General features: G+C 42.0%; 1 protein-coding gene across 1 annotated transcript in view; it reads left to right on the plus strand.

Moving 5' to 3' along the window:
- LOC138569908 (macrophage mannose receptor 1-like) overlaps positions 1 to 25423 on the plus strand; it is a 745141-nt gene that overhangs the window by 577975 nt on the left and 141743 nt on the right. The window contains exons 23-24 of the mRNA XM_069648337.1: positions 14254 to 14356; positions 22613 to 22854. Coding sequence (XP_069504438.1) covers positions 14254 to 14356; positions 22613 to 22854 — 345 coding nt within the window. The remainder of the gene's footprint in view (positions 1 to 14253; positions 14357 to 22612; positions 22855 to 25423) is intronic.

Raw genomic sequence — 25423 nt, forward strand, 5'->3', positions numbered from 1 at the left:
GTGGGCCGTTACCGGCCATGTTTGCCCTCCTGAGCGGGCATGAAAGTAATTTGCACCCCCCGGGGTTCATCCGGGGTGCGAATGACTTTTATGATTTTTCCTTGGGAGATTTGCACTGCTTGCGCAGTCGATCTCCCGAAGGAAAAAAAAAAGAAAAAAAAAAGATGATCGCTGCCATATGTAAAAGGGACTAAGTCTCATACTATGCATTCACTAATGATACACATTTTAAGCTCATTTTATATTTAGTCTAGTGGGCTCAACCATCAATATCATGTTTAACTTGCGATGTTCCACTCACACCTCCCCATTCAAGCACTATCTACACCACCTCATTGATGATTCCCCAAAAGAACATCACTTGAGAAGTGATCTGGCCTTGAACTGGTTTAGTCCCCATCACTGGTGCTGGCTGGCTCTTGCTAGCAAATGAGCATTCTTTATTTGAATTAAACATACAAGAACACCATATGTGTGCCTTAAACTTTGGTAAATACTTGCATTTTGAAATTAAACAACTACATAGGCACAACTCAATGCGCTTAAACACAGAGAGCATAATTAACCCTTTCTAAATCATTGTTTATATACTTCCTCTGTGTCTACTGAAGTAATCCCAGCATGACCCCGAATCTACATCTACTCGGTGTCCTTGGGAGTAGGTCAAATGCTGTCGATGCACATCATTCTTTTTAGGCTTCTTAAAACATCAGTTTTACAGTTAGAGTAAGATTGAAGATTCACCCTTATCAAATTGTGAAATGTATTGAGATAATGTCATTATTTGACAGTAAACATTCCAACCATGTAACCATTTATTTCTTTTGCAAAATACATTCTCGCAATGCCACACTCATTGAATAGTTCCATGGGTCCATTCCAGGTCCACCTGAGATGAATCATCCATCCTATGCTAAGGTTATCACTCACAATGTTTGACCTTTGAGCAGCAAGTTCTTCATATTTGATCAGCAATAATACAAGTAAATCCTGGACCTGCTATGAGGGTGAGGTTTCCCCCATTGTATGCAATTTAACCATAGTGTGGTGGGAGAATTTGATACAGCACATATCATCATCGAGATCAGGTTTATTCATGACTTATTCATGACTTTTAATAATTATTTGTGACATGAAAAGAAAAATCATTGAACAATTCTTCAAGAACATCAGTAACCATAATATGCACAAACCATTTAACAGAGAATATTTCCTAAAGCTAGATGTAATAACTGGATTTGAAGATATATATCCTGAACAACACAGTACAAACCAAGCTACACAGAAAAAACAGATCCATCTTCTCTCAATTGCATACCAGAAGCGTGCATTGTATTAAAAACAAGGTGAAGTATATTGTGTTGTAAAATGTTTTGGGAGAAAAGAAATTGTACATCCAATAAAAACTTCTTTGACTAAGTTTCTAACATATTGCAATGATTTAGAAGTAGACATTTTCCACATTTGTCATCGAAAGAATGAATCGAGCAGGAACAGAATTGATTTATCCACTACAAAATGAAACAATACCCAAAAGAGCAAAATCAAACCACATAAGATTCACTAGCATGAAAAATGTAAAAAATAATGTTGAGAAATATTTTGGTCAAACCCTTCAATATGGCATGAATGGATAAAGACATTAGGGCAATCATATTGAATTATTCATTAGTGACATGCAGAGGAGCCCCAAACCCTCAGAGCATGCCATCATCAAGTTTAATAAAGGAAAAACAATAAAATGAACTGTATTTAACAAAAAACCCAAAGCATTTCCTTTTCAGCTCTCGAAACGTATGACAATAGAAGAAATAAAATAAAGGCATTCACAAACAGTAACAGAGTAATTAACAGCTCAATCAATCATACTATACTTACATTGCATACACCAATGAATGCCATTTGTAGCTCAAAATAAATAGTAAGTATTATTCATTGAGTGAAAAAAGAAAACAGGATCACATTTTTGCAATAACAAAAGGTGATAACAAATACTCACTAGCCATTTTATGTAATGCCATGTTATACAGTACTTTTGAAGTGCAACACAGTGGCCACTGGGGTCTAGTCTCCTATCTCATGGGCAGGGGCTGAGCGTATTATTATTCTGTGACTTCTGAACTTAGGAACAGTAAGGAGTTTGGCCTTGGTTGAACATAGGGCATGAGTTGGTTGATAAGGTGTACGTTTATTTCTGAAACAGTTGGGCCCTAACGGGTAAAATGCATGACTTATTATGCAGAGAGTCTTCAACTGTATTACAACCTGCACTGGCAACCATGGCAGAGAACACAGACCTGGAGATATCTATGTTCAAATAAGCTGAGTTCAAGAAGGGTCCTTGATGTATTTTGAGATCTCTGTGGGTGAGCAAGGAGGTACGCAGGAAGACTAAAGTACTCAAATTGCATTGGCAATGTGTAAATGTGTGCAAACTCTCTTTGAATGATCACTTACATTTATCGTTGAAAACTAAGATACAGAAGTACAAGCTTCATCATTCTAAGACGCTAGAAGAATTTCTTCAGCGTGGCATCCACCTGGCATGGCGCCCAGTTGAGCACCACCATTTTCCACTAGTGAAACAGGAAAAGGACAAAATACGTAATTCAGATGGCTCCCTTGGTTGTGGCAGTCTTCTGATGACAATCATGCCCAAAGAATCTCTGTATTTGTATGGTTCAATGTAAGAAAATTCCAATACTATATAATCAGGATCAATTTCGGACAGACAATTAATCATATATGCTGAGATAAAGCTACCTGCAGTGTGCAACTTTATAAACAACCATTTTTTTATAAATGTTTGTCTCATTTCACATTGTTTTATGACAGTGTTGACAAAGTTAATTAGAGGTTTTCTGGTCATTATGTGAACGGAGGGGACAATCTTCTGAGGAAATAATAAATACAACCCTACTTAGTCAAGGACTCTGTTTACATCACTCCTCACCTGAAATATGTCTGTAACTTACTTAATCCTCTCAATTCTCCTCACAGCAAGCGTCAGCTGTCCTGTCCTGACAACAGTATCCTCAATTATTGTCCAACTAATCCGTCAGTCATGCAATAACTAGGAAACAGCTTCTCCAATTCAGTCTTTCAGGGGGTACGATGCTGCCACTTACAGCCCGGTAGCCCTACCCACAGTTCAGGGCCAACCAACCAAAAACAGTCAGCATGGCATCACAGTAGGAACTACTGAGTTGATTTTGATTTTGAGGAATGTATTACGCGCACCAGACAGAGTAAACCGTATTCAGGCGCAGATGACTACTAACAATCAGCACAAGAGGAAAAACAGGGATTTGATTAGGTTATAGCTTCCATTAATTTAAATAGAAAAGTTTTCAGCCTTTTCCTAAAGAGGTCCAGTGTCTCACACGTTCTGATCTCCAGTGGAAGTTGGTTCCAGACTTTAGGCCCAAAAACTCTGAATCTTCTATCTCCTCTGGAGACACATTTAGTTTGTGGAACACAAGTCAGAAATCTATCTTCCGAGCAGAGCTTCCTTCTTGGATGGTATTGCATGATCTTTTCAGCAAGATAATCAGGTGCCAGCCCTCTCAAACATTTATAGACTAGACAGGCAACTTTGAATTTAATTCTGTCCTCCACCATCAACCAGTGGAGGGATATCCGCACTGATGAGACATGGTCCAGTTTCCCGAGATGTCCTAGTACTCTGACATCCGCGTTCTGAGCTCTCTGTGGTCTAGCCACTTGTTTGGATGGAATTCCTGCTAACAAGCTGCCTTATCCTCTGTTGGAATAAAGGGGAGCGCATTCTTTAATAATCGCAATGCATAGAAGACTGGCTTCACCTTTTGTCCCTACCTGGGCCCCACTGCCAGTGTCTCGTGCCACATACAGCCCAAATTTTGGATTTTTTTAGAGTACTGAAGTTGTTCCCCTAGAATCAAGTGGGGAGGGCTCTGTCTTTCTGACATTTTGTACTTTGGTCCAAACAGTGTAATCTCTGTCTTGATGCATTCAACTGCAGGTGGTTATAAGTCATCCACTCATTGAGCTCTTCCATACACCGGTTGATTCTCTCAAAGACATTGTCGGTGTTTTGAATCTCAATGTAAATCTTAGTGTTGTCTGCGTATGAATAAAACCGCAGACCATACTTCTCGAATATCTTAAACACCGGGCGGAAGTACAAATTGAAAATCTGGGGGGACAAAGCAGAGATCCACCATTTCAGAGGTGAAGCCTTCCAATAGCACACTTTGTGCCCAATACGTTGTAACATGATCAGGTGGTTCACAGTGTCAAAGGCTGCAGATAAGTCCAACAACACCATGGACCCCCCTTATCTGCAGCCTCTAGCCGGTCGTTCACAGCCAAAAGGGCTTTCTCCGTACCATATCTGGGGTGGTTGTAGCTTGTCCAACAACCTCTCTCTATCCTTTCTTTGAAGAAGCAATTGCATTTGTTTGCCCAATCCTAAGAAGCGGTCATAGTCGTGTACCGGATTTCTCAATCTAGAGACCACCTCAAATACTGCCTTGGCTTGGTTCCATGCTTGCTTGATCTCTGTTGTAGGTTTTTAAAACGGTCTTTTCTCTATCAGAGTTACTGTTTACTTTAGAGAATCTCCAGGTGATATTAGCTTGGTGTAACTGTTTCCATAACAGGGCGAGATCGAGGCCAAACCAGGGTTTAGACTTCCTGGTCTTTTTTTGTTTCAATGGGGCATATTAATTAAATATTTCCTCCAGAATCTCCATCCCTTTGTCAAAAATATCTTCGGGAACGTAACCCCTTCAGTCAGTCAGCCTTGCTTGTTTATTCCATGGCCAGTAAAATAGAAAACATTAATCTGAGCTACCTAAGTGACATTGGGTCACAATGACATTAAATATTCTAAAATTAAAAATTATGATTTCCGTTCAAACATTCTCAAATTGATGACAGTGGATCAGCAAAACCATCTTAGAAAAATGTCAGTTGAAAATATTTAAATTATCAACATAATCATTCAAATAGATAATCACAATATAAAGTGTACATTGCAAAATACCCATATTGATAGTGAAGACAACAAATCAATAGAATGAAATGAACAACAATGAAAGGAAAAGAAAAATTTGTAAAACAAACTCTAAGACAGTTCCCAAATTCCAAGCATACTGTTCATTACATCATTTAAAACAAGAAAGTCAGAAAACAAACTTTATCCAACCACCTAAAGGATAAGTCTCATATTCGATGAACCGCAAATAGCACAACACCACCTATTTATTAACCATGTGTGTTAAAGGCCTGCTGAACGCACTTGTAAGTATCGAATTGTAAAGCGCCACCAATTAACAACCTAATATACGGCAACCTTGTACATTTAATGTTTGAAGCCTGTGATAGGGCACTTCTGTACACCAAGTGCTATTTCCTGGTGCCACAGGAGTGCACAATGCCACTAACACAGATTAAAATAATAGCACACTCACACACATCAGAATAGCCCTCTCACTAAAAATGTGCCTGTGTTTAGCCAAGCATCAAGGTGCAAGCTGCATGCTCTTTCTCAAAAGGCAGGGTAGAGTAAAGAAGCTCTTACAGGCAACACAGTAGTCCAGGGCTTTACAAAATGGACTATGCACTCAGAAGCTGTGTTGTGCCTTTCTCAAGGAGATCGACTGTTCCTCCTCTGTTTGCAGGTCTCCTTTCTTATCATAATTAGCTGGTTTAGCATGGGTGGGGGAACATAAAGTTGCATTGTTTGTGTAGTGGCAACAATATGTGTCACTGTTTAGCCTTGCATCATGGAGCAGCATGCTCCCTTTACAGAACAATAAGTGGAATGAATCTGAATGAAAAAAAGATCAATGCATTGCAAAATCTCTGTGAAAAATAAAGATGGACAAATTTGTAGCCTGTTTTTCACCTTCACAAAATGACAGAATGGTAGTGTGTCAGCAGTTACTTCCTGTCTGCCTAACTGCGCAGTTCCACCTATATAAAGATCACCTTCTTCATCATCTTCTTCCTCAGATGAAAGGAACATAGTCTGCCCAACCAAATCCTTCTCCAAAGATGATTGAGAACTCTTTAGGAAGAAAATGTGCAAAATCATCGAGGATCAGGCCCCATCCTCCTCAAAACATAAGAAGAAAAGTGGCCATGCTACTGTCGATGACAAGCATGAGGCTAAGGCAAAACCCTACACACCCTTGAGCCCGGGTCAGAAGCTTAGTACTATTGGAGAGTCTTTGAATAATCGACAAGATGAGAAATCATCAAAGAAACCGTTGAGTCCTGGGTCAAGTCCCTCAAAGCACAAGACCAAAGTCAAGCTATCAACACCATAGATGCCACGACATCGACACCATCAACGTCATTGAAGCCGATACAAATATCATTGATGCTGACTGTACATTCTTCGACACCTTTACCACAAAAAAGCCAGGAAAAGGTTTTTAAACCTTTACTTAAAAAGGATTTTTTGAGATCATTAACATCTATATATGACGGCTATGAAACCTCAGATGATACTTGGGCGTCGAGCATGTAACTGCCGACTGTCAATCTGTGATGCTGGAAATGCATCAGAGGGAAAGGGCCTCCGTATCCTTGTCCTTTACTGCCTTTTTATCGTGTGTTCTGTCGTATTTTCTGCGCAGGAGTTCATGTGGGACTCCTGGCGGTGCAGCTCTCTCTCTTTTGGTTTGGTGAACAGACCCGTGGGATACCCTTACGGCACCCATGGGTGGGGGTACAACCCTGTGCCCCTAGTGTATGTTTTTGGGCACCTGTGGGTGGCCCGCAGAGCAGGGCATGGGCTGGTGGCAGCTCCATGCTGACTTTCACAGGTGCGCTGTATATCCTCCATTTTGGGGATCCCCAGGCCCTGCCGTTGGAATCAGTTGATTCCTGATGGAAAACAAGATGACCCCTGTGGCCTCTTGCTTTCTATTACCTATTACCTTGTTTTCCCAAAGTCCTGGGAAGCCCTGACTCTGTCCCTTCCCCCTGACTGGCTATTGGGTGGAAGTTCCATATATGGTGTTGTTGTGAAGTCCAGTCCAGACTGACTGGAGCCTTCCCAGTGACTGTATGTTGTCGGTACCTCCTTTGGGTGGGTCCTGGGTGAATGGAGTGTGTGACCAATATGAACTTCTTGTTGTGGCTGTGTGGTTTCTGGTATGAGAGACAAAGACTGAGAAAGCCCTACCCGAAACTGGCCTGAATGCAGTGTGTAGTGTTGAATGACTGGGTACTTGTCCCAATCCACATTCCTTGTTGTGAGTGTCTGAGAGGGAGGAGGATGGCCTGAATGCACTGTGTGCCTGATTGGCTTACTGTCTGCATGAATGCCCTTCTGTATGATTGGCTGCTGAGAGTGACCCAGCAGTGTGGATGAGAGACAAGATAGTATATCTGGGGACCTCTCACCACTGGAAATTATTCAGAAGCTGTGTCTACACTTGAAGAGTAACTTGAACTGCTGATCCTCGACGCCGAGCTGGAAGACGAAGACGTGCTGTTGCATTTGCTTCGACCTGATCTGAAAGCTGCAGAACTCGTCAAGGACTGATCCGAGAGAGGACCTGGTAAGGCGCCCTCTTCCCATGCTCCGAGGGACCATCGAGCATCGCTAACCTTCGCCGAAGCTCCCTGGAAGTCAGACCCTCGAAAGGCTGCCGACCCGAGACGGGACCGCTGAGGAGAACGAATCAAAGCACCCGGACTTCGCAGCTGTCGAAGTCTATTGCTGTCGACCAGGGTTTGCAGGTTTGTGTAACCGCTGGAGGCCCGTCGAAGTTGTGTTGCCCAGCCGTGGGGACCACTTGAGGCCGTGCTGCCGACGACCGCAGCCGCCCGCTCCTTTGCCTAAGAACATTGAATCCAAGGACTCCATTGTCCGCAACGTCGACCGCTTTGTCCCGCCGGAGAAAATCGAGGACGACCAACGCGCCGAGGAGAATCCGCCAGTGGGTTTCCCACCACCTGAAGGCCACAAAGACTTCGACGACTCAACGCCCTTGTTGGGCCACAGATCTTCTGAAACTCTTTGCTGTCCTGAACAATCCATCGGCGAGGTGCCCCGCACACCTCCTCCTCGCAGGACGTCGCAAGTGCGTGTGAAGCCAGGGAGTTAGACTTTGTGGATAAGTCTCGGGGTCTTGGCACCCTTGAACTTCTCATCGCCGCCGTCGACGACAAGTTCACCTTCTTCGACGCCTCTCGACGATCCGTGGCTCCTGAAGGAGGATCCTTCGACGCGTCTTCGAAGAACTCTACTCCACCAGGTACATTGGGGGGGTAAAACCTTAATAGGAGGAAATAAGGCTATTGAACAATATATGGACTGGGCTTGTGCTATATATCTTTATTTTACAGGTTGCCCAGGTGGGGGGATCTCCACACAGAACTGTGTCTATCGGTATAGGCCAGCATTCTGCCTATTGTTTCAACCATCTTACGTTCCTTCCTATCTCTATTGCTGGTGCCTTCGTTATTGATCTGTGACATTTTAACCATACAGTTGATGCACTTTAATGAGATTCGATAACATTGGGGGTACCACTTTAGAATTGTATATATTTATCATTGTTGATTTCCGAGTACAAAGTGCGTTATTGTGATCGTGTACATACCTTTGAATATTAATTATATAAAGACTGTGTTTTCAGTAATACAGTGTGTGGACATTCCTTTGTGGGGGTTCGGGGACTACACTGTACTTAAGAACCAGCCTGCATCACCTCCTGAGAAGCTAGGCCTTGATTGCTCGACCATAGCTACCACATAGAGAATCTTGGCTGGGGTCCTCTGTGCCTCTCCTCTACCATATAGAGAGCAGAAGTACAGACACCCCCCACCAGTATCTTCACACAATCCTCTCAATGAGATGAGAAATCTTCGAGTCCTGTGTCAAGTCCCTCAAAGCACAGGACCAAAGGACCAAAGGACCAAAGTCAAGCCGTTGATGTAGACACCATCGGCGCCATCCAAGCCAATACAAAAAACATTGACACTGACTGTGCATTCTTCAACGTCTTTACCACAAAAAAGCCAGGAAATGTTTTTTAAACCTTTCAAAAAAAGGTTGCGGCATACTGGGAGGCTCCAGAGTCCAGCCCTTCAGTAAACACAAATCTGTCCCCTTTAGGGTTATCAAAATAAATCTTATATAATCAATGTAAGCAGATAGAACAATCCAGATTAGTTTGTTTAAGGTAAAGATAATGTGCTTAATAAATTAACTTCCTTTGTAATATGTTTCATAAATGTGTAGAAAATGTGTGTAGCAATATAAGGTAGAATGTATTTACATTTAAACTCAGTTATTTAAATTCAGATGGACATTTTTCATTAGTGTAGGTTGGGCTAAAATCATCCACTCTGATGATGGGTATGTTATACTATATTATGTTTGCATGCATAGCACAGCGATATGCCAGGAATTAAGTGAGAAATGAGTGAAAAACTTAAATTGCTGGACCATAACTATAAATAGTGATGAAAAAAACAGGTTTTTAGTTGTTTCTTAAAAGAGTTGGGATCAGATATTGTTCATAGATGTTTAGGAATTCAATTCCACGGTTTGGGCTTTCCTCGTCCCCCGCCGGGGATGCAGGAACAAGAAGGTAAGTGGGGGAGGGGAGGGAGGGGGGAGGGAGGGAAGGGAGGGGATTTAGAAAAAAAAATCCTTACCCGAGTCCCCTGCGGGGGGCGAAGGCAGCCTCTCAGCCGCGGGGAGGCTCGGAGCGGGGGTGGCCCCGCTTCGAGTCTCCTCATTGGCTGAGGGGTGCCCACGCCCCCGCCGGGAACAAAGGCCGTGGAATCCCGATGAAGGGATTCCCGGCCGGGTAGGGACCTGGCGAGAGCCAATCAGAATGGCTCTTGCCTTCTGATTGTCTCTCGCCGGGTTACTAATGTAAGATAACATTGAGGACACATACAGGGGTTTGTGTCAGTATTTTCCCCTTTCAGCAGAGCAAGAGAGACAAAAATCCCTTCATTAAGTACAATTAATTAGTTCACTTCAGACATACTAGCGCAACCAGTATCACTATAGAACCTGTACCTGTGTATAACAACTGTTGAGGGATAACTTATTGTATCTCATGCAGATTGGTATGCCATTAAAAATGTAATTGAAACAAATCTTGTCAAATATAGTGTCTCTTGTTAACTTAAATGAATATTATTGTGTCATCTGCATAACACTGGTAGCCAACATGCAGGCTAGATAAGAAATTATAGATGGATTTAATATAAATGTTAACACGAACAGGGGAGAGAGCAGCCACCTGTGGGACCCCACATGGTACCATGATGCATTTGGTTTCAAGACCTTGAAGGCTGCCACAATTAGTACTATTTCAAAGAAGGGATCCAAACAACCTAAGAGCATCACCTGACAGCCGACCATGGTAGCAAGTCTATGAAGAATAATCCCATGGTCAAGGACTCAGTAAGCTAAGGACAAATTACTTCAAAACCTGTGTCTGCATTTAAGCACGGTGGTCAGTCAAAAGGCCGAATACATAATACCGAATGCCAAAAATCTCGAAACCAAAATCTCGAAAAAAAAATATCGAATTATTTATTAATTTATTTATATGTGTTTTTGGGGTCAGGTAAGTAAAAAAAATGGTTAAAATTTAAAAAAAACAAAAAAAGGGGGTTGATTTTTTTTTTCGGCCTTTTGTCTTCGAGATTTTGGTTTTCGAGATTTTGGTATTCGGTATTATCACTATGAACCTTAAGCACATTACATGGCGCCTATATGTGTATATCACAGCCACATTTCAGTATTTTCCAAATTGGATGGTGTGTAGTTGGTGTTCCAGTTTGTTAAGGCTTTACCATAATTTAACATAGACCAGTGTACGAGATTTGTGGCCAAGCATTCAAAGTCACTCATGGTCTTATTCTTCCCCACCACGGAAAGGAATCAGTCTCTTCCTAAAGATCCAGCACGCCCCTTTTCTCCAAAATTCAACAGTGATTTGTCATTACCAAAGCCATTATTACATATATAGATTCACTAACCCTCCTGGTGCTCAATCACTGCAATGGCTTCACCATTTGGACATGTTTGTAGCTGTAACTGATTTGCTCCTATCTGGCATGTGATGTGATATAGTCAAATTGTCAATGCAAGGAGCATTGCTTTCTTACCTGGGTTCGGCAGATAAAGGGTCTCTGAAATAGGAAACTATTTTACTCTTCATCCTTGTGAGCACCAGCTTGGCTATTACTGGCTATTACTGAATATATATATATATATATATATATATATATATATATATATATATATATATATATATATATATATATATAATATATCCAGTGTCAAGTGACCAGCATCACGGGATCAATGTGTACTATTTCTCTTGTACTTAAAAAAAACATTAGCATGTGGTAATCCCTACAAAGACAAGTGTTGTTACATGTGGCCTTCAAAGCATTAGTTCCAATTATTTGCATACTTCTACCTCTATTTAAGAAACCTATTATTGGCACGGGCGATTTTAGAAATCTCAGAAATCTCTACCAATTCCTCAAATCTAGATGCAATCCTTTTTGCACCACAGATAAAAACACAACTCAAATGGTGTTCAATAATTCTCTGTAACATAAATAACAGTAATGTCTGCTTCCTAGTGGTCTTTGACCGATTAGCAGTCTTCAACACCACTGACCATCGGGCCCTTATCCGCATTGTCAGGCTTTGCACCAGGATAGCTAAAGCCCTACAATTGGTTGCAAGTTTTCCTAAGCAGCAACAGGCATCTTGTTCAACTGCACCCCTCAATGCCACTGCCTGTCTCAATGGCATGTGGACATCCCAAAGGCTCCATTCTCTTCTCTGGGAAATTTGTCGGCATTCATTAATTTGGTTTCCTCCTTCATAGCCCAGAACCCACATATTTCATCTGTCGATAACATCGGCTGCATCGGGGTCTGAGGGTCCCTCATTCAGTGATGGAGATGAAGTGCGTACTTGAAGCTAAACCTCACCAAAAAGGTGCTTGAAAATTTAGGATCCTGCACACCTGAACAGACTATTCAGGCTTTGTGCATGATCCTGAGTGGATATGAACTGAGCTTTGCAGGGCATCTCTGTGTGCCCTGCAGCTCGTACAGCACTAAAGCCAATAACTCAATGCATAGTCAATGCTAAACGATTCAGTAGTGATTTCCAGGCATTTACTCTGGTCTGCCACAATAGAGCCTAGGCACTGCCAAAACCTGCCTTCTAATTGTTAGAATGTACCTAACCTTAGTTGCAAGAGACACTACTCACCACGATCATGAAAGGTGGCCACAGCATTCTAGAAGAGCGCATTGCTGTCTTGGAATTATATTTGTAGGTGCTTGCTGGGCATACTGGAATGAGTTAATGATGTTCTTTTAGGGCATTCAAAACGTATCCCTTATTGTGCTTCTTGTACATACTAGGTGGAAGTCTTTATGTGTTCTCCGAGTACTATTGAATGAGGCCTTTTCGTGTTTACTGGTAATCAAGCCTTGGTGTACTAACTAGGCATACAGCAATCTGATATTTGTGCTCACTGCAAATACTGAGGTAACTCCCTTATGTGCTTAATGTGCCCAACAGACATTGATTGTTACTCGTCATACTAAAGTCAGGCTTTGATGTGCTTGCTGGGCAAACTGGAATCAGTCGCAAATAGGCTTTAATGAGTAAACGTTAATCGGGTGCTGATGCGCTTACTGGAAACACGGGAACCAGGTCTCGGTGTGCTTTCTAGGCATAAAGCCTCCAAGCTTTGACGAGCTTAATGGGTATACAGAAATAATGCTAGAACATGCTTATTTAGCACACTGGATTTCGGTCTTGCCGTGCTTACTGGGGACCATGGAACTAGGTCTTGATGTGCTAGCTGGAAAACTAAATTGTGATTTGAAAATGCATACTGGGCTTTCTGAAGTTGGCCTATGAGCATAATGGAATTGACCACTACCAGGCCTACAGGAACCAGGCATGTGTGACCTTATTGACAATATTAGAACCAGGCCTAGGGTGTGTTTGGTGGGCATCCTGGAATTGAGCATTTGCAGCCATCCTGGAACTGGGCCTTATTGGGCATACTGGAACCAGAACCAGTGCTTGAAGTGCTTACTGGACATAATGGAATGAGGCACTGCTGCACCTACTCTCCATACTGGATTTAGGCCTCGATGCATCTACTCGACATACACAGAAGATTTTCTTGTTCTTTTTCTGATTATGTACATTTAACTTTAATAACTGCTAATTAAGGTGCCACTTTAAAAAAAAAGAAATGATTATATGTTTGAAACACAAAAACAAATTCAACCTTTAATAATTACATTCCAACTAACAGTCTAAAATGTACATTAAAATCATGAGTTCAATATATTCCATAACCATCAGTAAATTTCATATCAGCAACAAGTCAATTACAAAGAAAACACATAATTAATAAAAGACAAACATGATGTATCATCAGTTTTCCCAAGCGGACTACTCAAATATAAAACAGTAAGTTTAAAACAGTATAATAAACCAAGGTGTAAAATCAATCACCAAGCAACCACCTTTTACTCCAGTATGTAATCTTCCAATTTCAGGGATTTAACAAAACCTGTTACAGCAACTACGTGCCACTTTCTTCTTCAAGTGTTGGTGATAGAGCTCCCACATCTCCCTTCAAAATGGTCTTTCAGCGCTACCAACCATCATCCAATGTTACTGGCCTCAAGCGTGTAACACTCTCTGCAGGGGTCTCCACTTCTAGAGAATTCTTTAAGAGGAGTCATCTGATCTATCCAGTAGAATGGTGTTTCAATTCTAACATAAAATGACTATTTGGCCCTGTACGTCTTGGAGATTTAGCAGTGGGAGAATCCCCAATGTCTGCATAGGAAAGTTGAAAGACATTTCAAATTGACCAGCAGTATGTTTGCATTCACTGTAACAGGTATTGTTTGTAATATTAAGTTATTTACAATTATGATGTGTCTAGCAATCGGTCTGCCACCTTGATTCTTAGATACTTGCATGAAATTTTGCTATTAGAATCCGGTTGACATTATTTGAGAAAATGACAATTACTTAACGTATTCTCTATAAAGTATAATCATGTACTTCTAATCATCATCACAATTCTACCTAGTTATCCGTGTACGAAGGTGGCCTATTGGAACTGCGCAAATGTCTTAACACAACAGTCATACTGAAATGAAATGTTTTAAACCAAGGTGCTCATGAATATTTCACATGGGCTTTTTCTCTGCTTATAGAATGATTGCGTAGCCATAGTAACAGGACCATCCTTGAATGCGGGCTACTGGATTGATGATGACTGCGATCGACCTAGAGGTTACATTTGCCAAATGGACAAAAGTAGGTACCTTGCATAAGTGTATGTATATAGTATGCACTGGCATGCCATGGCAACACGGGTGCTTCGGAGTGCTGTTAAATCCGTTTTGGAAATTGCATACTAATATTGTGTGATCTTGCTTAAAATATGTGGTTGTGATTTCTACATTGAAAATATTACCATGACATTAACATTTCTGACAAATACATGAGAAGGCCTAACCTCTTTAAAATACTGAACATGATGTAACAGAATGTCACCAGCAAGGCTTCACTCTCCTGAGCTTTTTTGTTTTTTCCAATGCAAAGTCAATGTGGCTTCTCTGCTGAAAATTGTGTTCTTCCAAATAGACAAACTCTACACACATGGCCTGTTGGTAAAAAAAGGAATGTCATTGGCTACCGCTGAGCTGACTTCCTGTGAGTATATCAAATAATCACAGCCATTCCTATAGTGGATACATGCACACGTCAGCTGTGCACAGTCCAGAGACACACCAACAGCTGGTATGTGAATTGACCACATTTGTTAAATTGTGTTGTGTAATGTGGTAGTGATTTACAAAGCAAGACTTTATAAGCATTATGGAGGTCAATCAATGGAGAAGTTGACTAAGGGCACTGAAACCGGGTTACTGTATAAATAAGTGTGTTTTTAAGAGTTTTCCATACATGAGAGTGTTCACGAGATGATCTGAGTGACAAAGAAAGACCATCCTCCCCTATTCTATAGCCAAAATAAAGGTTGCTGGAGAAGATGGTGAGAATAGGCTCTCAATGAATGGATAGGATTGTACCGAGTAAATCTAGTTGTTGGAAAGTGGTTTCTTATAGTGAACAGCCCTGAGAACAATGCATAATGACCTAGAAACAATGCATTTAAAGACTGGAAGCCATTGCAATTGTTCCAGGACTCGTGTAATTCAGGTTTTCCATAGTAGTTTTTTCATCAGTCCGGCTCAGAGGTTTGGTATTCTTAGCATGTTTTCATACGGTATTGGGGAAGGTCAATACACAGTGCTTTGTGGTAATATACTGCTGGGACATCGTGAAATAAGGCTCATGTTTGATTTGTATTATCTGAGAGTGTAAGGGTTGAGAGACCATGCTCACCTGAGGGACCAATGATATGATATGGCATTTATAATGCGTCTATGCGCCATTGTTTCAAGGTGCAAAGAGGCAAGGGAGGGGGAACAGAGGGAAGATAAAGACAACTATCCTACAAGGGCAGGTGTCATTCAGATTGTGCAAGCGCATGGGAAGGGAGAAGTGCAGGGGGAGGGGACAGTGCAGCTCATGGGATAAGAATAAATAACAGTAGGTAAAAGTGCAGCCAGCTGGTAGCAAGTGCAAGGGTAAGTGCAGACATCGGGTCTCAAGTGTTGGAAGTTGGACTGAAGGGATACAGAAGACAGTCCCCAAGTGGAGGGGTTGCCCGAAAGGTAGTGCAGGAGTGCAACTGGCAGGGGTGGGGACCTAGGCCCGAGATCAGAGGGTGGCCAGGTAACCAGTGCAGTTTCAGTTTCAGCCAGGAATTCAGCAGGGGGTAGGAGGAGAACAAACAGAAGCAAAGGGAAAGGTTTTGAGGTGCATACGGAACTGAAGATTATTCTCCTCAAGTTTTAGGGAGGCAGGGAGGCTGATCCAGAGGAAGGGCCCAGCCAAAGAAAGAGATCTCCCACCAAATCGTTGATTGGAGAAGCGTCTGACCCTGAGGGAGTTGGAGGCAGATGAGCGAAGAGCTTGAGAAGGAAGATATTTAGGAAGAGAGAGTTGAAGGTATTGAGGCCCCAGGCCACAGAAGGCCTTGTGGACAATGCAGAGGGTTTTGAACTTAATCCTCGCAGCCACTGGGAACCAGTGTATAGATTTCAGTCCTGGAGAAATACGATCCCTGGGCTTGAGGCCAAGGACAAGTCTCGCAGTCCTGTTTTAGATGAGTTGCAGAGGGAGGAGAGTAGAAGCAGGCAGATTTAGAAAGAGGCTGTTGCAATAGTCCAGCCTATAGAGAACCCGAGCTCTGGAGATAGTGAGCCTCTTGGAGAAGGAGAGGAAAGGAAGAATAGCTCTGAAGAGGTGCAGCTGGTAATGTGACTTCTTAGAGACGTCAGAGATGTGAGGAGACAAGGAGAATGTGAAGTTGAAGATGGCCCGAGGTTTTTAGCCTCACAGGTGGGAGCAAGGAAGAGGGCCAAGAGAGGACGGCCAGAGTGTGATAGGAAAGGAGGGAGTGAGTGCGCCAATGAGAATCTCAGTCTTACTGGCATTAAGGCAGAGATCGTTGGCGGCACACCACTCCTGCATGGCGGACAGGCAGTCAGAGATGAGAGAGGGAGAACAAGTGGCAGAGGGTAGCCTGAAAATGAGCTGAGTGTCATCCGCATAGCACTGGAAGTTGGGGCAGAGTGCAGCAATGCGATGGGCAAGAAGTGCCAGGTATTGGTTGAACAACCAGGGAGAGAGTTTAGACCCCTTGGGAACACCACAGGTAGAGATAAAGATAGAGGAGAGGAAGGACCCGATTTGAACCTGGGAGGGTCGATCAGAGAGGAAAGAGGTCAGCCATGCCAGGGCCTGGCCTGTAATCCCCAGGTTATCATGGAGACAGTTGCGCAGGATGGCATGGTTGACCGTGTCAAAGGCAGAAGAGAGATCAAGTAAGATGAGGACACAAGGGGTGTTGGAATCAAGGTTGGAGAGCAAGTCTTCACGTATGTTCAGGAGAGCAGTTTCCGTGCTTCTGGCGGCTCTGAAGCCAGACTAATGATCATGGAGACAACCAACAGATTCGGTGTGAAGATTGAGCTGGGAGATTGCCAGCTTTTCCAAGAGTTTGCCCAGGAAAGGGGTGATGGAGATTGGCCGATAGTTGGCCAGGCAGGACGGGCCGGCAGAGGGTTTCTTAAGAAGATGATGTCCAATACAACATCTAGGTTGTGAACTTAATGCACCCAAAAATGGGGCAGATGCTATTGTGCCAAAAATTCAGTTTTTTGCTCAGGATCAGAACCTGCGTGTTTCCTGCAACAAACTCGAGCCAGTTAGCATCCATCCAGAGACTTACTTCAGTTGCTCATTTCAGGAAGCTGTTTTGGCAGACAAGCTCTTCACTTTCACTTCACAGGAGAATTTGAATTTCATTGGAAGAAATTAGCAATTTAACAAGAATTTGAAAGGGAATTTTCAAAAGAATCAGTAAGAGAGCCAATCATGCATACTGTCAGAAGGAGCAACAGAGACTGTCTGTTGACAGTCAGTATGAAATAATTAACCCAAGGTTTACACACCACAATGGTGTAGATGACTAATGTGGAGGGAGCCACAGCGCTGAATACCGACAAATATCAAACAAATATCAAAAAGTATCAGCGCACTCACTCAAACATCATCCATCATTCTCCTCATATCATCCATGAAAGAAACAACCAAGAATTGGCAGCATCAACGTGATACAGTCATGGTTCCTTCAAGGAATAATAAAACAGAGCTCAGGGTCTAAGTCAGAAAGAGACTGTTGGAGAGAATACCATGTTTTGAATGAGAAAAAGTGCAATATCCTTAATGATTTTATTTGGGCATATATGCCTGGAGGATAGCTCAAGGACAACATTTATTTGTCTTAGAAACAAGACAACGTATAGCATTACAGGTTCGAATCATGGGGCTCACATTTAGAAACTGGTCCCTGGTATTAAGTGTTATAAAATAACAATTATTATAATCATATCTTTCAATGATGAAGAAGAATGATATTACTTTAAGTGTGTACATTCAATAACTTTGTAGCAGATTCTCACGTCGCGACCCCTTTAAGAGCTCATTGGCACTATAGGGACAATGTAATATCACACTGCTTTCTATTGGCACCTCCCACTCTTGTAATGATGAACTATAGAACAGGAGAAAGTATGCTATTAATTAATATAGTCTGCTAAAGCCTAAATTCACTAGACAGCCATGTGACTGTTTCCAATTGATACAGCCCTATGTTAACTTCCCGATGGTTGTTTCACATATCTGTCAAAAATTGGTGGCATAGTTTTAGTGTTGTGTAAATTGAATGCTGGATTGAAGTTAAGATTAATCAAGATTATGCCAAAAGCAAAGGAAAATATTGTGGTGTGTAGAAAATAAATGTTAAAGTCAGTTCCAGTTACTAATACTTGCCAGTGGAAAGAGCCATCTGCTTGAATGCATGCCTCTCTTCCTGGGCTGATGGCATGTGGGTCAAACCACCCAGGAAACATTTTTGTTTGCATTAAATGAGACTGCATATCGGAGGGGCTGATTTCTAAAGGCACGGCTGCATCATAAACATTTCACCAGAAGTATATATTGTCCCCAGTGGCTGTTCCATCCACTCCCCTCCACAACCTGGTCAGAATGTCCGTCAAATTCACTCCTTTGTATGAAGCTCACTGCTTCCCGTCAAATCTGATTTCTTGTCTATTGTATGTTCTTTTGTGATCAAACGAGCATTTGTTCCACCCTGTATATGAATACATTTATAAAATAAATAATAAGCCTGCTGCAGTGAGTGTGCAGGCATCAGGAAGGCAATTACTAACATACACTTTTTGATCTTCAGAGTCATAGCTCCGGGCTGCCACGTATATCCTGCCATCTTGAATAATTCCCTGCATACTTGTCAGCCCCAAAGTGAACTCCATGGGGCTGAGGCCTCTGGGTATGACATGTACACGTGGGTGGACACTTACCTAAGAAGGCATCATTATTGGATCATAGGAAAGGGCTTTTAAAGGCTGCCATCCCATGTTAAGAGTTTGCTTCAGCTTTCAGCTGTCCATCGAGTCCTGCTGGAGCTGTTGACTGCTCACAGTGCCCTTTCCTAGGGGCGAAGACATCAACCCTCCATTGATCAGGATGTGTAAAGACCCAGAGCGAAGACAGTATTCTTTTTGGTAATTCTGTGTACCTCCCTGTTGTGGGAAGTGCAGAAGAGCGCTGCAATTAGGTAGGGCTCTTGAACTAGCCCTCCAACAGCATTATCTCTGGAGAAGCAAAGATGGTTTTCAGAGGCAAGACGGACAAGGAAAGGCTCCCTAGTAATGAATCAATGTACATATAACCTGTGGTCTAGCAATGGAAGGCGTGGAAAAGGAAAGATTCAAGGCTTCATGTACTGCAGGGATCACATATGGCACAGAAGGAAGAAACCAACGTGGCTTGTGCACAAGCAATTTCTCTGTGTTTTTTCTCCTTCAATGTATGGTTAAGGGACAGCATTAGTAGCAAATATCTTTGAGGACTGCTGAAATTCTGGTGACCTATCCAGATTAGGACCCTCTAAAAATCCAGACTGTGGATAGGTTTAAAGTCTCGTCATTTATATTTTGACACTTTTGGCTCTTGGATCATTCATGTAAGGAACAGTTCGGCAATGTTACAGTGCTAGGGCTATATCAAAAGCGAGAACATTATGTACGATAAAGCACGGAATGAGAACAAATACTCTATCTTGGCAGGTATGTGCAGGTAACTAAAAAATAAAAAGCATTGGAAAAGCCGACAGTTCTGGCTTTTCTATAGGTATGCAGGTTCCCCCTCTCTCTACATTTCCAACATTAAATCTTCTAGACGTTAAGATTATCTAAAAATGGCCCCATACATGTAATACCATATCACACTAGCCTGGTCTCAAGGAACTGCAACAGCCTACCAGTTCAATTGAGTAACAAGAACAATCACGTGATATTTAGAAGGCAACTTAAGACCATGATCTTCTGGTAAGCAGAGTTCAATCTCCCATTGGTTGCTTCAGCTACCATCCAGCCGTGGCCATATTTGTACTTTGATAAAGGGGCCGACACATGTCTGTGGTTGTTTGTAGTCTTGTTCAGAAGGGATTTGATCTAGCAGTTTGGGCTGCGCTGTCCCTTTGGACTTGGTGCCAAGCCTGATTTGCACATGGGCTTTCTCATTCTCTAAAGTCATGCCAAGCGGAAGAGCAATGGTTTGGTGAGATCCACAAAGCAATGAAATTGACTAGGATTCCTTTCGAACCTTTTGTAGATGTGCTTTAGAAACCTACAAAAACAAAATACAATTTTTATATATTACTGTGCCAGTTTGTTACTCTTTAGACACCGCAAGGCATTCAGTCGGAAAACCGGTCGGGTGCCTCGCCTGCGCATATATGTTTACTTGGTAACCATGGAGATCACTGTCGCGAGATCAAGGCTATACTGCCACTTGCAAGGCAGCCATTTTAACTTAGCTTACATTCCCCATATTAGTTTAGGTATGTCCATTCTAAATGAACCAATCTGTACATTTCCAACAAAGGTTGCCAACGAAAATTAAACCATATGAGTTCCTATGTGCTTCCAACTGCACATTTTAACAATGTCTCCACCCATTCCCACGTATACATTTTCCACTCTACTCTTATAATAACCCTAACTAGAGTTATTATACATTCAAACATAGCGCGTAAGGACGCCACTCCAACGTTCTCTCATTGTTAGTGATTATTGCTCATGCGCGTGTAACCAAAGCCACTGTCATGGATTCTCCTGATCTAGTTCCTCCCTCCTCATAGCTAGTGCTCCAATTACTGGCCTTGGCAACTCGCCTCACAGCTAACGGTGTCGGTGTTCAAATCATCAGCCTCTTCAATTGGTAGCTATACATATTAGGGTCACTGCGCTGCAATTCAGCGTTGTACCTACCTATTCCATATGTACTTTACGTAAATGTATACTTTACAATTTACAATGTACAGTTCACTATTAACATAGTTAATTCCGAATGGACTCCCTTTGGTAGAAGTTTACCGCTTGCCTTTTCATATTTACCTCTGATGTGTCTGTCCATTATTGACCCTCATGTTTCATTGCCCCCATCCTCTCACATCACCAACCATCTCCCTGATCTTACACTAATCAGTCAGGTTAAAAGATTCATGGTCTTTACAAACCAGACAAAAACAAAATACACATTTTATATATGATAGAATATAAAAGAAAGAAGCGAAGTACTTTATATCAGGGTGTATGTGTGCTGCGATGCTGTATTGCTTAGAAATAACGGGGCTGAAACCACAATACATTAAGAGGTGTTTATTTCACAAGAAGCTGCTTGATAGTTGCAATAAAAAGTTACTTTCAACCTGATGTTTTTGCAGACGAGAATGACTGTTTTGTTTGTTTGTTTGTTTAATCATTTGTATTGTGCTCCAGACCATCACCTAAATAGCACAGGAATTTAGACAAAATACTGCATTTTATCATTACCTTTCAGACGACTGTTCACAGGTAGAAATCCATTTTTTCAATTGCCTACATGGAACAAGACTTTAGATGAAAAAAGCACATTTCCGATTTAGCATGGTACTGGCATATATGTATTCCCCCCCAATGGCAGAAAAAAAGCAACGCTTACATCAACTTCCTATGCCAGTCATTTTTCCCTCAGGTGGCGACAGCTATGCACAAGAACTAAAAAGGTTAGCATAGAAAAAAGGAATTGGGCTCTCCTCTCAGGCCAGAGGACCCCTTCCATCAGCAGTAGCAAGGGTATATTTCAGATTCAAGTCAAAGGATCAGGGACTTAAACTCAAAGTATGAAGGACGTGTTGGGAACACATTTTGTGTGGGATTGCCAGATATCACTATATCCCAATTGGAATGGGTTGCTGATGCACAGCATAGAATAGCGATTTCCCTCCAAATAAACAGCAGGAATGGGGACAGAGAAGCATGGACATAAGGCAGAAAATGCAACACTCAAATCAAGGTTGGCCGGGACGTTTTATGTGGGGGGGTGGCAAGGAGGTCACATGGGGGTTTTGGGGGATAGGTTGAAGCCACAGAACTGCTGTCAGATTCATGGACTTGTGGAAAGTGGTGAATCAATGTTTGGTAAGCACATGGTACAAAGTAATATTTTAAAATTGTATTTTTATTGTGTATTTTTGTTTTCCTAATGACATTTTTTAAATTAATGTACCCAATTAATTTGGGTAACTTTAAAGAACATTTCGTTTTTTCTTAAGATATTGTTCACCATTTAATTGTACATTTTGCAATCAATACAATTGTATTCGATATTATTGTGGAAAAACATTTGACTCTGACCTTATAGTTTCACGGATCTATTTAGGCAGCTTTAGCATGAGATGTAGTTTGAGGTTCAGTGTCCTTTGTTTATTCATACAGATTTTCTTGTGAGAGGCACTTTAGTGCTATTTGTCAGATTGTATTGCCCCCCGGTCATTTATTATAATGACCAATGCATTTCTCTCCACTGAAGGTTCAGCCTACCCGGAGAGTCCCACCATCATACCATCAACTTCCTTCATAACATATGGGAATAGCAGCTACAAAATTATACAGTCCAAAATGAAATGGGATGAAGCACGAAGACAATGTAAAGCAGAAGACTCTGAGCTCGTCAGCGTTTTAAATGCCTACACACATTCATTCTTGATGAGCGTGACCGCTCAGTTGCTAAAGAGTAACCAGCCTTTATGGATCGGACTCAACAGCAATGTGGTAAGAAGGTCAATTTACTTTCCTGCAAAGATAAGCATATGAAAAAACTGTACTTTCATATCTGAAATCTGGGTTGATCAACCCACGGTAAATTGTCATCAGTTCCTAAGTTGTTTTATCTGCACAGTTTGCTTAGATGTTGGCCTAATTCTGTGGTGCGATCTCTGGATAGAGCACACCGTGAATCAGGGGACGATTATCATGGTAATTTCCCACTGTCCTATTGTAGTTCTGGATTAATAGCAGCCGCACAACATGCCCCACCTCTTGCAAGATCTGCTCGGGGGCCCAAAATATTTCCAATGCCTAGAGACATACCCAGACCTTGCCCATTTTGGGGGCCATGAATAGTAGGGCCCTCCCACCACCTATATACATGCTATTGAATTAGTTCAGGCAGAAGAGCACCAAGGTACATGGAACGTAGCCATCGCAATTGTGTGAACGTCAGCCTGTGGAGAATTTGACAGTGTGAGATATTGGACAATGCATTTTCAGAGGTAAGAGGAACACTACTAATGTACTAAACTGAACATCTCATTTTGTGACTGTGTGCCTTGCCGTGGAGATGGGAGAAGGAGGATTGCGCATCAGCCTAATACTGGGCTGCTGCCTGGTCTGGGATCACCTTATGTTACACCCCAGCAACACTTTCATTTGAATGAATTTAGGAATATGACGCGTTCCATCATCTGTTGTTGTAAGTGGCCTTAGCATTTTAAGATTTTAAAGTGGTGCCCAGTTCCTTGTCCTAAGGAGAGCATAACTTGCGCTTAATCAGGATACCGTTCAAAGAGCATGGAAGCTTTAATATTGATCTTGGGGTGCATGCAGATGGGGAATAGCAACAGGAAGACTGCTGATCCCTGGGGGGGTTCCCATAGATTATATGTTGGTCTTAAAAAGGTATGATCCAACACTAGATGTCGAACACACATTTTCATTTTGATTTCTGCAAAATGTCCCATGAATAGAGTTTGTCGCTATTTAGGCTACACAATATTGTCTTTCCCTGGCCAGTTCAGTCGTGATAGAGCTAGTCACTCCTACCTGCTTAGTCAAAACAGTGCCCTTTCCCAACAGATCACCTGCTGGCGTTTGGTGGGATTCGGCTGACATGCTTATTAAGGCGAGTTGAGGACAAATAACATGTATTGTCCCAATCTTCTGCCCTAGCCACATTGTATTATATATACTTCATTGCAAAGCCCTGACCCTCAATCCTGGAAAGCTCAATGATATAACAGGATCTGGTTAGTTATTTTATTCCAAAATCCCATTGACTGAACCTGTTGCTTGGATACAAAACCCACTTCTCCAAACCAGAAAATGTATATCACAATGTCATTTTGGCAATAATCCATTTTAAGGAAGCACATTCTTCATTTGAACCAGTGCCATGCATGTGTCAGCACAAGCACTCTGAATGTGGGCCCCTGACCACGTGCCAGGGTCGATTTACGCCTGCCGCAGGGAATAGAGAGTAGGGGGTCCGGGTGCCTTTTAGCTCTGGCACACAGACCTTCATTATTAATTTAGTCATTGTATATGTCACAACCCTAACCCCACCAGGCAACAAAGCACGTTTCCAAAAATCTAACACACACACACATTTTAGAAGAACAGGCCAAACATAAAAATGATATTATCAAAGAAAAATTCAAACATATTTCTTAGAAAAATTACATCATACAAATATCATACATACAACTATCAATAGAGAATGAATGCAAACAACATGTCATAGTAGGAAAAGGGCTGTTTACGTGCTTTTCCCTTTTAGCTCTGGGAATTTCCAGCCGCATTAATTCACAACTGCAAGTTTTTCGAGAACCACCACTGATTCTCAACTGCTTTGCTAAATGTGTAAGCTTACCTAACATGTGAATAAGCACAACGCTTTAAAAATGATGCACATTTCGATGGAAAGCCAATGAAGCTGAACAAGTTTATTTATAAATCTTTTCGCTCGTAATCTTTTAGTTTTGCTTTGCATGGAACACTGTCTGAAGAGGGGGGTAAGCCCAGTGTTTGGAACTTCCATAAACAGTGCAATGCCACCATCAATATGGGCCAGTACCACTGCCTGCCCAACTGACAGTAATATGTCTATTGGGAGAAATGATTTCATTTTCTTTAGCAAGCACAACTGATAAGAGGCAGTCTGTGCCTTTTTCTCCTCGTGGGATTTAAAACTGAGCTCCAGAAGGAAGCTCGGAGATTTAACAATTGGTGTCAATTTTTTTTTAGGATCAATAGACCTTAGGCTTATGCGCATAACCAATCCGGTATCCTCTCTTCATTTTCCCTGATGGAATCAGGAGATCATCTGTCTCCTGTGGATTTAGCTTAGGCCAACCTGGCATTGGATCAAGCCAAGCAATGCCCATGCAGTGGACATCTGCTGGAGAAGATACCTCCAAGTACAGCTGAGCATCATCAGCATACTGGTAAATTGAAACCTCCCTGCAGTGCGAGCAGACACCCCAGTGGTTCCACGTACATCTAAAAAATTGAGATGCAAAGAGAGGGGTGGATCTTGAAGACTCCATTTGTACGAATAGACTTT

The sequence above is a fragment of the Ambystoma mexicanum genome, chromosome 2q (assembly GCF_040938575.1).
Source record: "Ambystoma mexicanum isolate Mex_15411 chromosome 2q, UKY_AmexF1_1, whole genome shotgun sequence".
In the NCBI taxonomy this organism is placed as follows: domain Eukaryota; kingdom Metazoa; phylum Chordata; class Amphibia; order Caudata; family Ambystomatidae; genus Ambystoma; species Ambystoma mexicanum.